General features: G+C 26.5%; 2 protein-coding genes and 1 long non-coding RNA gene across 7 annotated transcripts; 2 read left to right on the forward strand and 1 right to left on the reverse strand.

Moving 5' to 3' along the window:
* Nucleotides 1-112: 112 nt before the first annotated feature.
* Nucleotides 113-6,994, reverse strand: LOC132934271 (uncharacterized). 5 transcript variants are annotated; one of them, XM_061000560.1, is made up of 4 exons: nucleotides 6,852-6,994; nucleotides 5,412-5,629; nucleotides 1,849-2,752; nucleotides 113-1,272 (listed from the first exon to the last, which is right to left on the reverse strand). In XM_061000560.1, the coding sequence occupies exons 2-4, from the start codon at nucleotides 5,570-5,572 to the stop codon at nucleotides 724-726; spliced, it is 1,614 nt and encodes a 537-aa protein (XP_060856543.1). In that variant the 5' UTR covers nucleotides 5,573-5,629; nucleotides 6,852-6,994; the 3' UTR covers nucleotides 113-723. The 5 variants fall into 5 exon arrangements, with proteins under 5 accessions (XP_060856543.1, XP_060856542.1, XP_060856541.1 ...); XM_061000559.1 differs by lacking the exon at nucleotides 6,852-6,994 and adding an exon at nucleotides 6,460-6,604; XM_061000558.1 differs by lacking the exon at nucleotides 6,852-6,994 and adding an exon at nucleotides 6,114-6,604.
* On the forward strand, nucleotides 6,611-11,490 carry LOC132934274 (uncharacterized). The gene is made up of 3 exons (XR_009663004.1): nucleotides 6,611-6,763; nucleotides 6,862-7,271; nucleotides 11,355-11,490. It is a non-coding gene; the product is annotated as an uncharacterized LOC132934274 (long non-coding RNA).
* A 196-nt stretch (nucleotides 11,491-11,686) lies between these two features.
* LOC132934273 (GON-4-like protein) lies at nucleotides 11,687-15,360 on the forward strand. The gene is given in 10 exon segments (XM_061000563.1): nucleotides 11,687-11,759; nucleotides 11,762-11,845; nucleotides 12,244-12,315; nucleotides 12,422-12,585; nucleotides 12,642-12,707; nucleotides 12,794-13,255; nucleotides 13,317-13,432; nucleotides 13,644-13,784; nucleotides 14,181-14,388; nucleotides 15,097-15,360. Coding segments are annotated over 10 exon segments (1,530 nt in total). The 5' UTR covers nucleotides 11,687-11,692; the 3' UTR covers nucleotides 15,247-15,360.
* The last annotated feature ends 363 nt before the right edge of the window (nucleotides 15,361-15,723 follow it).

The following is a 15,723-nucleotide window of genomic DNA, read 5'->3' on the forward strand; positions in this document are numbered from 1 at the left end:
AATCATAAAATAATATTATTCAATAGTATTTAATAATATGTGAGACTTTGTTAAATTATTCAAAAATAATTATACAATCAAGATATTAGATGAGAAATTAAATCTTTTATTCATATTAAATGATAAGTTTAAATTAATTACTTAACAACTTTATACTAATATATTATAATACCTAATTATTAAAATATATATAAACTTAAATTATATATTCAAACAATTATTTTTCAAATTAACCTTACACAACAATTAAGTATTAACAATTATTTTTGTAATAAATAAATTTTTTTTATGACAAACAGTAATTTGTTTTAATTAATTTCGTAGAGTAAATTTAATGTTAATAAAATGCATTTTTTTTCTAATGAAAAAAAGAAAAAAGCAGTATTATTCAAAAAAAAATTTACAATCCAAATGAAAATTTAATACTAAATCTAACACAAAATATAAGAAAAATCAAATAAATCAAATAATAAAAAAAATGTTATATAAATATTATGCTACAAATGAATATATTATCCTCTTGAACACAATCATAGTAAGTTAACCCAATTATCTTAACTAATAACCTTCAGTTAGTTTATAATTTCAAAAATATTTTTGTTTTTAAATTCATAATTAATAAACAAATAATCATTTGCAATGAACATTGCATTGTAATAGAGTTTAAAATAATAATCATAATATATATATAAAAAAAACTGTTGTACAAAAAAAATTACATAATTAACTAAATGCAATTACCATAAATTGAGTGGAATTAGAGAACATTATAGATAGTTTACCCACATGAACTAAAGAATACCCTGCAGTTAATTGTATTGACCTAACACAAACGTGTTCTTTGACATCAAATATATCATATGAATTTGGATAAGTCGATCGAACTAACAAATATCTATCATTTATAGGTGTTAGAGGTAAGAGATTTGATATAGCATCGACAGCTATTTTTTGAACTACTTCAAATTTGGACAACATGGACTTTAATAGGTCATACTGAAATATACTTTGATTAACATTATAATAAATATACTTTCTAGTACAGTCAAATGAAAATGTATCGCATTCAAGCCAAAACACATTTAAGTATGAATTTTTTTGCTTTGTGATAAATGGAGTTGCAGAACCTGTATTTTCTACTCCAATGCAATTGCTGGTCACCTTGAACTGAGTAACAGGCCCTAACAAGGGTATCTTTAATCTATTGTCTTGTGTACATCCCTTCATGTGATAAATAATTGCCAAATGTTCTGTTTTCAAGCCCTTTTTTTTCTGAAAATTAAAATAAAAACATAATAAATGTAAATTTTTTTATTTTATAAGCAAAGTAGGATATGATAAACACATTGGCATGTAATAAAATAGTTAATATTTACAAACATAATGTAACATTTCAAAAATTTAATTTAAATACTAATAAAAAATAGAAAAGAATAATAATATGATAAAAAACAAAAACATATTTTGAACACTGTAAATTCTTTTAATTTAGCTTAAATCATATAGAGTAATTACTAATTAGTATTTATTCTAGGGTTTAAATAGTAAATTATTATTATACTGTATTTAACCTGAACTTTACCTACTATAATATATATGTAAAAGTTAGTTACAGTTTTTGGAGTTAAATTACATCATTGAAATTTCCTGAATTAAATTTTTTATTTATTGAAATAAGTTATGGATTTTTTTTGCGAGACATTTTTTATACTGTTGGATAACAGAATTTTGTATAATGAGTTGGATGGCAAAAATATTATTAGATTTTAAGTTAAAAAATCATTTGCAGACAAACAGTACAATTGTCTAATACAGTATTTTGAAAAAGTTTCATGTTATATTACTAACATTTAATAAATTTACCCTTCGTGTGATTCCAATCATGAGTCTATAATCAGAGCATTTCATGCTATCAATAACGCATCTTCTTGAACTAAATTCCAATTCTTTATATGTTTTTCCAGTACTTAAATCAGTTAAAAATAATGTACTATTAGCTGGGTGCACCATTGCTAGTTTATGATCATATAAATCAAATTTGGTGTCACAATGATTATTTAAGAACTCTTCGTTGAAATCATCCTTATTCAAGCCATATTCAACAGATTTCTGTATTACTTTAAAAAATTTTTTGGTGAATTGAGTTTTCCAAATTGAATATACGAATATAATTGAACAAATTTCAAATACCAAGTATCTTTTGTTACCAATTACTTTGAGTGGATATTTTCTCAATTTAATTAATTTTTCAAATTCATCAAATATTGGCAAAATTGCGTTGCTTATGGGCTTATTTGCCCCATTTAAAATAATTATTTGAACTGGTTCTTCGAGTTGGCAATTTATATTGACTATATAATCATCAGTACAATATGATTGTTCTACATGCTGACGACGTATATAAATGGTCGGAAAATCATTGTTTTTTATATTCTTTACAATCATTATATAATGATTAAAAGTTTGCCAATAATCACATAAAGGCCCGAATAATTTTTCTGAAGCTACACATGCATATCCTATGCATTCTGAATCATGTCTTGACCTATCATTTAGACACCGGCTATAATCAATGATTCGTATATTTAAATCCTCGCAAATCCTTTCCCATATCTCATTTTGGTTTACATATACACATCGCCACATCTTGTTCACTAGTTTCAAGTTGAGAACATCATTGAAGTCTAAATGTAGCACAATTTTATTTATGATTTCAAGTGGAAGTTGTTTAAAAATATCATACGGTTCAGATCTAAAAAAAAAAAAAATTGTTATTACATTATCAATACAATTGGTTGTCTAATAAATTTTTAGTTGGATTATTAGATATAGACAATTTTATCAATGATAAAATAATATCCACGATATTATCCATATAACTATTATTATTAACTAAGAACTTTAAATCAATTTATTAAATGTATGCCATAATTTGTTACTCAGAATTGTTTTTTTTTTGTAATAATTAGCACTACCTATATCTGGTTGTAAAAAGTTATGTTTGATAATAAGGTTGGTTTTTCCACAGATGCTTATAATACTAGTACATTTTACTTGGATATTAAAAAGTTATTAACAGTTTTCATTATGATAAAGCTACTGTAAAAGTTTATATGAATAAATATATTATTATGGTTTTAATATAAAATAAAATTATTTAATAATATTTATTTTTGTCTAAGAATAAGCTTTAATAAAAATATGCTAAACAATTTTGAAAATTCTCAGTTCATTTTTAGTTGACATTAATGCAGAATACACTAGAATTATATAAAAAATGTATTTTATTTGTACAGTATTTTGTTTTAAAGAAGTATTATTTAGGTACAATTAAATAGTGACAGCATGTTAAAATTATTAAATTATGTTCATTGTTAGAAGTAAGGATAGGTAGGTATTTATAATTTTTTTTATATACCTACATATTTCATTGTATAAGTTTTTAAGATCTGTGAAAAATAGGTAATTTAAAATATGAAAAATGATTATAAATATATTATTTTATAATCTATATGTTAAGTGTTCAATTACCTTATAGATAAACAAATTTATAATATTATGTGAACAGATATGGGCAAGTAATTTTGTTTTATTAGTGTAGATTATAAAAAAAAGTTAATTTTCCAAAGAAATATTCATTTTTGACAAGTTTTCCCATTAATGTCCGTACAAGCAATCATGTGATTACGGCAGATTACAAATAACGATGAGACAATAATTTCTCAACAAAATTGCTTGCACCCATAAGATGTACATGCAAGTGAGAGGAACCCCGAAATTGCTGTAAAGTAATCTTACTCGACCCTTGCCAGCACAGAACAATTTATTTTTAAATATCAATAGTATCAGTAGTCTTATGGAATGTATATATTATATTCATCTTTTGAACAAACTAATTAATAAATTATAAATAAGAACTGTAAAACGCCTAATATATTTTCAATAATCAAAAAAGACTTACATTTAATGTCCCATGATGTAAGTGGCTAAAAATAATATTTAAATAGGTACAACAGCATTTTTAATGAGATTTATATATAATATTAAATCTATTGGAAGACTATAAGATTAAGGTCAGTGCCCTGTGGTGTAGGTAGTTGTTAGTTTTGATATAGGTACACCTAAATTCCACCATATTAAAAATGTTAAGCCTCCTCCTCACACCGATTGTGTGATTCACAAATTAACAATGTAGTTTAAAATTATTATTTTTATAGTACATGAAATTTTAATCTAAAATAATTAATGTGATATTGAAATGATTATAGAAGTCTTCAAGTTTTTTTTATATTGATCCCTGTTGGGATATTGAACAAAATATTTTAAAAACTAGGTTATATTTTTAATATTGCTGTTACTATTTAGCATATTTTTAAGAACTATTTGTTTTTGTTTGTGATATATTGTATTTTTTCAGTTTTTTCTGGTTGATGCCATCACAAGAATATTAATTTATATGATACATCATTTATACATAGTACATTAATTTATATTAATAAATATTAAGTATAATAAATTAAAACTGTTGTATACACGAGTAAGTTGTTCTTTCACTTAAAACTATATAGTTTGTGTAGTTTGTTGGTAATTGATAAAAATAATACTTTAAAATATATGAACATACAAGATGGATATTTGCCTATATTATGTTATCAGTAAAATATTTTAATCATTGTACATTAAACAATGTTCTAAAAATATGCTCCAAAAACGTAAGAAAATCATCTAAAAAGTTGAATTTCCTAAGAAATTAATTTCAACAATAAAATAAACAAAATACTATCATACATTTAAGTACCACCTTTGTAATAGTCAGTATTTTAGAATTTCATATTAATGGGTTTCATAGTAAAATTTTATAATTTTATAATTTTATAATTTTATATTAATATTCAGTATAATATTCTTCATTACACAACTGGCTACAAATTATTGATAATTGTTCAGTGTTGCAAGAAAAAATAAAATAAAAATATTTTCTTTCCACGCAAAATCAAAGACCAATAAGTATGAAATACTATTGTTTAAAATTAAATTTAAAAAATTTTGTATTAAAGAAAATTCCAAAAAATAATTATTCATTTGGATCCTAAGGTTTCTATATAAATAATTTTAAATTTATTCTGTGTCAGTAACCATGAAGTTCTGGTGTTTATAAAGAAGTATAAATAACATATCTGAATTTAAAATTATGATAAATTAAAAATCCTATTTTTTTGTTGTGTACTTGACTTTAAGTTTAGTACGTACCTAACTATTAACTTATAGTAATATGGACTTAATTTAATTCAAAAAAATAAAAAAACCATAAGTATTCATTTGATAAAGCTAATTAATGGAACTCTTTTACCTATCCATTATATGAAATGTGTAGGTAAATATTAATTATTAATGAATGAAAATCAACTTACTTCTTTAATTTGCCGAGTGACATGCTTTCTGTTTTTACGTCATCAATATTCATACTGTCTGATTCAGTTATTGTACAATCAGTATTCATATTGTCTGATTTTGTATTTACACAATCAATATTCATGTTCTCTAATTTTGTTGAAACACTATCAATATTCATATCGTTTGATCATGTTATTAATCATTGACATCTAGAATAAAATTATTATAGGTAGATCTGAAAAAAAAAATACAAAATAGAAGTTACTCATTTGTATAGCTAGGTGGCGAGGTATAATTATTATTTGATAGTTAACCTATAAAATTAAACCTAATTATTATGAACACTTTATAGGAAAAGACTGAAGCTAAATCATAAAAATATTAGTTGTACCCAGTAAAGATTTGATGATTAATACTCTTATGGAAAAATGTTAAAATATGCTTTATTAATTACCTATGCGACATGCAAGACTTGACTACGAATGACAAATAATGTGGACAAGAAAAGTACCAGAAAAAAAACTTCAAGAAGTAAATGTGATAACTTTATTATGGGTTTTACGATCAAGAATATGAACAAAGGGCAATCTGCAAAACCATCGTGTCCGACAAAAGCCACTCAGCGTTTAGACAGAGCGACGACGTCGTTTACGCTATCGCCTACGGGACAAACTAACAAAATGCCTATGATAACATCGATCGGAAGCGTATTATATTACCTGAGGTGTTAACAGAAATAAATAAAACAATCCCATCACACATCACCGTCGGAGTGATATTATGGACACCAAGCTCGCGAGTATCGACCGGGCACAATGGCTAAGGTACCTATAATTGCGTTACATCAGCCGCGGTCGATAAGAATTCGACGAAACGATTAATAACAAGTCGACGACTTGTTGAACGGTGTACGACGTCGATGACGATAATAATATTACCGATGACAACAACAACTGTACACTATAATGTTACGGTGGACGACAAGAAGAACAACAACAACAACGACGACGACAATAGCGTGCGTGTACGACGATTGTGTCGCGACTCGCGAGGTTACGTACTTACGTCTGTGCGTGCGTGTGTATGTGTGCGAGAGTGTAATCGCGGTCAAACAACAACGGCGATTGAAGCGCGAACGACGGACGGAACAACGAAATAATAATAATAGTAATAATAATAATAATAATAATAATAATAATAATAAAGACGATTGCTGTGCGTGGTGTTGTGGCCCGACCGAGAAGAAAAGAATAAAATCGAACACTACCTATAATACCACCACATATTATTGTTATTATTGTTATTATAGACAACACACACAGCGACAACAGTGGCACGAACTCACTCCGGTCGACGACGATGACGAACGGTAAAAGTTTTTGTTGAGAGGGGGAGTAGTAATAATAATAATAATAATAATAATAATAATAATAATAATAATCATATGTAATAATTACACGTTATCAGGCTGCGGTCGCGGTGCGGAATTCGACAACATTAATTTGTCAGAGGAGCAAACATGGATTAAAAACGGGTTGAGCGACGCAAACGATTTGATATTTTCGCACGCACTCGAAATTTCGACGCCGAGTTTCGGCCGTGGACGACGGAAGCGCCACCGGTGTGTACGGGCCGCGACGTTATCGCGACTCGGATGGTTTTCTACGCACTTACGAAATCGTCGAAAACAGAATAATAATTTATTAAATCTTAAACACAGTTGTAAATTATAAAAATATGATTAACGATTTACGAGTTTTAGGCATTGTTTTTCTTTTTCATTCCCTGCGACAACGACGACGGCCTGGCGAATCGAACCACCAACCATTGGACGTCCATTGAGTAGTGTGCGGACATTTTAATATAATATATTTATGGTGGGTTATATAAAAAAATGATTGATTTAATAGTTTACTAAAATTTAATGGACCAATCATGGGCTTATCGATCATATTATGTATAATGTATTTCATAATAAATATATCGTTCAGAATCTTAGCGATTCGTGTAAATCACAGGGTAGGCGAAAATAGTGCACCAAGCACAATTTTGCCGTCTCTAAAATAATAATATAATTTTTCCACTGATTTTTAAAATGATGCCACTCTAAGTCGGTGCCTAGCTAGCCTATACCTTGAGCAAGCCCTGGTAAATTGTCATATTATAGCATTCACATTAATATTATTATGTATTGTGTAGCCATGTGGATCTGGGGTATTATTATTATTACACTAAACATACCTACCAAATTTGTAAAAAAAAAACCATTTGGTAGTACCATTGTACCAATTGAAAATATGGGGTTTTCTTTAAATAACTATTTTAAAAAGCAATGTTTTTACAACAAACAAAAGCCACATACCTAAAAAGTTTTCAAAATTAAACTGACTAAATTCTTTGTTTTTTTATTTAATTAAAAGGATTAGTTAAAATATACTGTAGTGAGGATTTAATTTTTTTCATAAGCTTTCACTGAACAGTTGTACCTATTATTAACAAGTTCTCATTTTAGTTTTTACAAACCGGGTTTTAAATTTTTTAATTTTGTATCGGTTATAGGGATTATACTGAAAATATTTATTATTAATTTCGTGTTTGGTATTAAATGTCTAAAAATAATTCTAATCAACAAATATTTCATTTTTTATTAATTGCTCATTTATTTAAATTGTTTCAATAATTGACCAATTTAATGATTAATTTAATTAAATGCTATTTAAAACATGATTGTATATAGTAATTACTAATTAGATACTGCCTAATTTACTGAACTGCTGATTTACTGGGTAGACTATCAAAAAGGTCCACGGCGAAAAAGTCTGGTTATAGACTAACATTATGTAGCCATGTTAGATATTAGGTTTTTTTTTTAATATATTATGTTTTGTATGACAATAGTTAATACTTAATTAAACCAAAAAATCATTATAATATATCATTATATGTATATTTTTTTGAATGAATAATAATTTCGATTTTTTTTTTATAGGCAATGATTCTAATTAATTATAATGACTAATGCTATACTAAGTCATTATATTATCATTGAATTTGTTTTTAAATATAACATTTTTATGACGGCAGTTAATTAAACCGAGAAATAAAATTTTAGAATAAGACCTGATAAAAATATCAAAAAACTACTTTTTCGATTTATTTATTTTTTGAAAAAGTGCGTTTTTGTAAACTTATTTCTGAAGCAATCACTATTGGGTATCATACTTACTTTTTACGTCATTCTAAAAAATCCGGAAATAATTGTTTTTTTCTAAATTTTTTGTTTATTCTCAATAAAATATATCATCAACTACTTTTTTCATTAATTTTTTTTTTGAAAAAGTGTGTTTGTACGCTTATTTTTTGGCTATCATACTTACTTTTTATGTAATAACAAAAAATTGAGCTGCGCTCACTCGGACTGTTTAAAACGAAAATATCCCTCCATTTGTTATGAAAAACCATCTCAAGTAGGTCAAGTAAAATTAATTGCATTTTGAGTGCACCTCGAAACCGTACAAGATCACTCGCTCACTCGCCAGGACTGTTTAAAATGAAAACCAAAACTATGAAACATTGTACATGGCATGAGTTGTACCCAGTGCTTAAATTTAAAATAAATAAATCGTTTTTATATTTTCGGATATTTAAACGTTAAAAATTTTAATGTTGATCGTTATTTTACTTAACGTTATTTGATTTTATCCGTTTATAGTTTTTATATTTTTTGTTTTCTGTTGAACGTTTAATTTTTTTTTTATATAAATTATATTATTATTTTTGGTATAGATAGGTAATGAGCAGCACTTTGACGAAAGCACTATCAAATATAGGATATATATATATCAAATATTAGATTATTTTCGTTTTTCGTTTATTTTTTTTTCATTATTTTCTGTTGTAACTTTATAAATAACATTTTGAAGCCCTGGACTTGTACCATATTTAGATATCATGAAAACGTTGAGTGTCTTTCGCGAAATTTGAAGCAGTTATAACAGGTATATGGCAGTTCAGTAGTTTCTTCGCATAAAAAATCAGTAATAGTAAGTGCCGCCGTTCAGTAATATTGCTGAACTGCTCTCAAATTCTCAAACCCGTAACACTTTAACAAAAGTTTTGAAACTTGGTACACGGCATGAGTTATACTTTATTTAAATATTGTGAAAATGTTGAGTGTCTACCGTGAAAACCGAAGCAGTTCAGAAATTGCAAATCAGTACTTACGCGCAAATTCCATGATAATACCCACTAGCAGGACGTCTATGCTATACGCACGATATGATAAGAACCCTGTATGTTTTGTTGCATTACAACATTTCTAGGGCAATTACTAAAATAAAGCAACGTATAACACTAGACAATGACTTAGAATTCATCCACATCCCTGAATTTATAATTAAAATTAAGGATTTGTCATGGCCTAAGGGTAGCCGTTTTTTAGATTTTTTTATGCATTGAATTTAGCAGTTTTTGTACAACTCAATAATTTATAATATTGTTATAACATAATATTATATGTGCATTCTTATCATCATAACATATAGATTATAAATATGTTTTGAGTACATTAAATTATCTGGCTACATAATAATAATAATATTCTAACATAATATTATATATCTGAAGGTCGATCATTGTATTGTATACGATATCAAATAACGGCATATAAATGCTTATCACTTGCACTCTATTGTACCTGTAGTGTATTTAAATTGTTATAACTTATAAGTGTCAATTTTTGGCGCTCAACTTTGTGTCTTTTGTTTTGGAAAATTCTAGGTAGTTAAAAAAAGGTTATATATATAATATATAACGCCCCTGGTTGTAACTACGGTAAAGTGCGATAAAGGCAAGATACCCGTACTTTTTCGTAAATACTATATTTATAGCATGGAAAATATAATTAATGATAGATTAGATTGTACTTGTATAGCAATAGCTGTATTTTAGATATAGATGTAAAATATAATACATGAAAAATCATCCTCAAAATAACAACGTTTTTTAATTAAATTTTGAAATTTTTTAATTCGGGAACTATAACCGTCGGAAAAAAGTTCATTTGGGAATTTTGATTCGGGAAATACGGGGGGTACCGTTTCCGAGAATGACTGTCACCGCCGCCGGATGCAACTCTCGCACGTACATGTTAATTTTTTTCTAAAAATGAAACATATTCTTGTTTGATAACTATAAAAACTATTAAAAACGGTAGTAAATTAAACATACTTCCTGAAGTTCGATTGTAATTTAGAAAAAATGGTTGAAGTTATACCTAAGCTTCTAGACTGTATGCTCTTTAGGAATCACTTTTTTGATTTAAAATCAGATGTGCTCAAAATAAATACAATTATTTCATCAAATTTTTTTAAAAAATCTTCACAGTTCACACCCCGAGTCCCTGAAAGGCTGAAAATGTACTAGTTGTACTAAATACTGTTTATTCTATATTTAATGGTTGTAGCCATGGACAGCCGCTAACACCACTGATATCCTAGTGGTTTAGCTTTTAGCGCCCGTATTACAATCGTTAAACTAAGGTTAAACCACCGAATTCGGCCGGTTGGGCGTAACCGAGGTTTAAACTATGATTGTAAAAAAGGCCCTTAGCCTACACGTCCGGTTTGGCCTACCGAATTTTTAGAATATATTATAATATATTGTTATAATGTTATACTATAGAATTGTGGAGTAAATGAGTATTAAACATGGTAATAACTAATATTTTAATAATAAAGGTCGGTATAGTACTTTTTTGATTTCAGACCTTTATCGTTTCTCGATCCCTTATCAGTTATCATTGAAATTAAATAACAAATGCTTATCACATCGAGTTGATAGTATCATATTGTTCTATGATAGTAGTTGATGTTGTTACAGTTGTTAGTTGGCCAACGATTTATATTTAAAATTTAAAATTTTAATATTAATAATTGTTAATATTATTATTTTGTTCACAGTCGGTTAATTTTAGTTGATCATCTTCAACGACCATCTCGATTCTTTTGTTTTAATCATAGTAAAATTAACACATAACGGTTTTCTGATGCGAGTTCTACACACACAGTAATTGAAATCGTTCTGTGTATTAAAAGGTATATACCATTAGATTTATTCTACAAAATAGCATAGTTATTATTTTAAATTTTTGTTTTTAGAGCCTAGCGTGAAATACCGCCAGTGAGACATCCATACTATGTATAATCAATGATAATCAATAATATACTATGTATAATCAATGGTATTATGTATCAATCTAATATTAAAATTTGTTTGATTTGTTTAGGAAACAATTTGAATGCGTACTAGGTCAACATTTTCTCTAAATGATATTCCATTAGAAATTATAGAACAAGCTTTTATACCGTAGATATAACCGAGGATATGTGTGATTCAGCTTGTGAAAATGATGAATGGTTGGAGTTCCTTAGTGAATTTACAAAGCCTTTAGGTATATTCAATTTATAAAATATAACTTATGGTTAATATAGTTATTAGCTTTTGGAATCAAAATTAATTTATACAAACATTATATTTCATATTTACAGTACGTAGGTATTTTGTTATATTTTTATTAAGTTACATGTAACTTAATAAAAATATAAAAACCGAACAGGTGTAAAGATGAATTAACAACATATTTTGGTTTGTTATAATATTATAGAATGAATGAAAATATTTGTAATACATTTGTCCATTTCTATAGTTTTTTGTATAAAGTAATTTTTTAAGATAAAGTTAATTTATATTTAAACACACATCATATTAGTTATTTAATTATGTATCTAATTTTTATTTATTATTACATTATACTTATTTATGTGTTCATGCAATGTTGTTTTGTTTTAGAGTCTGTTCAAAATGACGAGGGTGAAGATGACCCTGAGTATAATGTTCTTGGCGATGATGATTTTACTAATGGTAATCATTAAGATAAATATGATTATAAAATTATTGTGTTAAACTGGTATTTTATTTAAAAAAAAATAGTGATATTTAATGATTAAATAAATTGTGATTTATATAGTCGATGAAGAAGAATTTCGTATTGATAAATCAGTTAAGGTCACTCGTGAGGAGTATAATGATTTAATGAATGAATTGAACGAATTTACTGATAGCTTCCTTGAATTCAATGGTGTAGAAAAATTTGAAACTAATACCGATATCAAAGAAACTGATAATGATAAAGTATTTAATTCATAACATTTGATATACATTATTTTAATAATTAATTTTATTTATAGAATACTGGTATTCCAAATAACTATTCGGATGGGAAATCAAGCTCTAATTTTTCTTTTCATAATAAAGTAAATATATTTATATTTATATACATTCAAATATTTCATTAGATTTAATTTATATTTTTATAATTTTGTATGATTATTATTTACAGAACGCTGTTAAACGTACAAATTTTAATATATCTAATCCAGTGTTAATGTTAGATTATTGTAATGGGAATTCAAGTACCAATTGCTCTACAAATAATTATGCAGAACCAATGGAAGTGGCCAGATATAATACACAAATAGATAAACAATTTAATGTTTCAGAGTTTAACAATAGTCTACTTAGTATTAATGAACACCTTGAAAAGCGTAGCTCTATACATCCTGCTTTACCAACATTTAAAGAAAATGGTCAGTTAGGCATTGAACAACATAACAATAGTAATGAAGATGTTTCTGTGATAATAAATATAGTTCCTCAATATGTAAATACAATGACACAAAAACAAATAATTTTATTTAAACAACAACTCACACAACACGTCCAATTAATAACTCAGAATTACTTGTTATGCACAATGTCAAAAAAGTTCCAAATTAATTGCAGAAAGTACAAAATTATGTTGGTAAGTTATTTAATTTATTTTTGTTTTCATTTAAATTAAACTAAATATTTAATGATTTTAGGAACAAATAAAAGATATTTGTAAAGATAAAAAGTATGCACCAATTAATTCACATTCCGCTCTAAAGTTTATTCGAGATTGGACTGAATTTAATACCAGTGAGAATGATATTAATAGGTAATGAATTTATTTAGTAGGTTGTTATGATTATAGCCCTAACGATTTTGTATTCATTGTTTACAACCCTATAAATAAGGGTTATGGGGAAAAAATGTATGCCACTTTAAATACATTCATATGTCTGTTGATGAAACTAAAAATTGTTATTTGACTCATCATTAAGTTTTAATATGATAATCATCATTAAGCCTTTTATTGTTATTTTCAGTGACTATGTTCTACTACCATTACATGTGGAAGAGTTTATGCTATATTATGATAAACCTGTCTTTATCTATCCTCAATTGTTACCAACAAGAACTTACCATCATGAATATACAAATCATCCTATTGGACCTTCAGAAGAAAAGTAATACATCCTATGTTTTTTTAGTTGAGAAGGGTGTACATCAATATTCACTCTATTCATCTCTCTTGTGTGTAAAATGCCATATTATTTAAAAAAATTATTAGTCATTTATATGAAATCAGTTTTAATACCTAAATAAAAATTGAAGGCTTCTCCCAGAAGTTTAATAAAAACTAATTTTTTGATTATATAATATACTACTTGATAGCAATGGTAAATCATAACAATATTCAAATATTTTCTTGAATGTATTTTCACAAAAACTATGAAACTAATAAATTATTGTTATGTTGTGATGTTTCACATGCATGAGAGACAAATTTAGAAAATGTTACTATAGCATAAACCTTAAATTTGTAACTTGTTATAAATATAACTAACATTTTTTTTTTATAGATTTCTGGTATTAAAAATAGATTATACTTATAAGAATTTGAAAGAGGGTTGTAATACTCGGGCAAAATATAAAAAAAATAATTTGTCTGATTTGATGCCAATAATATTAAAAACTGTACACAAAAAATGGTTTTCACACAGAAGTTTAATATATCTAAAAAAGTACATAACACGTCAGAAAAACTCATTTGTAATGAGTTTTATTAAGGTATTTATTAATTTATTTTTATTAGTGAACTATTAATTAATTTAAAATTGTAATGATTTATTTAAATTATACATTGTAATGAAGTTATTTCTTTATTTTTGATTATAAAAAATACCTATTACCATTGAGTATATATATTCAATGCCATTATATGTACTTTGAATTAAATGTTAAAATATTTACACAGGAACAAAATGCAAATACTAATACAGCGTCTTTATGATATAAAAAAACTATTGTTTGAAGAGTACGCTACATCCATATGCACTGTCTCTGTCTTACAAACGAGTAATTGTTTGTGCATTTTAAAATACTTATAACTTGCTTTAAAATTAACATCTAAAAACAAACTTATAAGGGTCACTAGATAATTTTCTTACTGCTTAATTTTATAATAGGTACATTTTCTCTAATATTAATCATAACAGTAAAATAGATTATCCGAACGTACAATTTGCTATGTTATGTGTTTGTTTGACAGAGATAACACGTGCAGGTGTAGTCTAAACATTATATTGTTCTTAATAAAAAAAAAAATAATAACCATAAAAAAAAATATTTTTGTACGTTTCTCTCTGAGATTGGTTGGGTTGCTAAGTCAGGATATTTTAGTCTTGATAGCAATGATACATTTTTGAATTTAAAAATCATATAATTTTTTAGTCCAGGTGTTTATAATGTTTAATTGTATGTGCTTATGTATTTCAGAATTATTTAACACACGGAAAAATTGAAGAATCTGCTTATGTAATTGACATTAAAGCTCTCTTTAAAGGAAACCGCTTATACGAATGTGATGTTCGAAAGTTTCCAACAAGTTGGAAATGTATCAGAAATCAATTGAAGTTAAAAAAATAGTATTTTTTTCTTGGTTTTGTTCTTGAAGACCAGCACTAAAATAATAATTTTTTAAGATTACTTCTATTTTTATACTAAGAACGTATAAATAAAGAAAAATAATTGATTAAAATATTATAGAAGTTTAATATTAAACATTGTATATTAATTATTATTTACGTTGACTGCTAGATGGCTGCCGGCGACCCAAGTCAGTTTAGTGTGTCTAAGGCCACACAAAGTTAGACATTTTTCTTTTATACGGCATGGTGCGTATTAAATATTATTGTCTCCAAGCCATGGAGGTTTAGTTGCATTTAATGTTGAAGTCAAATTTGGCACCAAATGAACCAAGAAGCGTTACATAAATAATATGGTTTAGGTCACGAGCAGCCTAAGTGGCTTTACAGTAAAAGACAGCACTTGGATCACCGGTGTTTTTATTTTGTTTTTCTTGCTCATTTTGCAGGTGTCATGTCTAAAAGACTTATAGCTTTA

The sequence above is a fragment of the Metopolophium dirhodum genome, chromosome 1, assembly GCF_019925205.1.
Source record: "Metopolophium dirhodum isolate CAU chromosome 1, ASM1992520v1, whole genome shotgun sequence".
Classification (NCBI taxonomy): domain Eukaryota; kingdom Metazoa; phylum Arthropoda; class Insecta; order Hemiptera; family Aphididae; genus Metopolophium; species Metopolophium dirhodum.

Excerpts from the sequence above, each read along its gene's own strand:
- LOC132934271 (XM_061000560.1), bottom strand. The coding sequence starts at position 5,572 with ATGAATATTGATAGTGTTTCAACAAAATTAGAGAACATGAATATTGAT. Across the intron at positions 2,753-5,411 it reads TCACTCGGCAAATTAAAGAA|ATCTGAACCGTATGATATTT; the intron begins GTAAGTTGATTT and ends TTTTTTTTTTAG. Across the intron at positions 1,273-1,848 it reads GAAGGGTAAATTTATTAAAT|AAAAAAAAGGGCTTGAAAAC; the intron begins GTTAGTAATATA and ends TTTAATTTTCAG.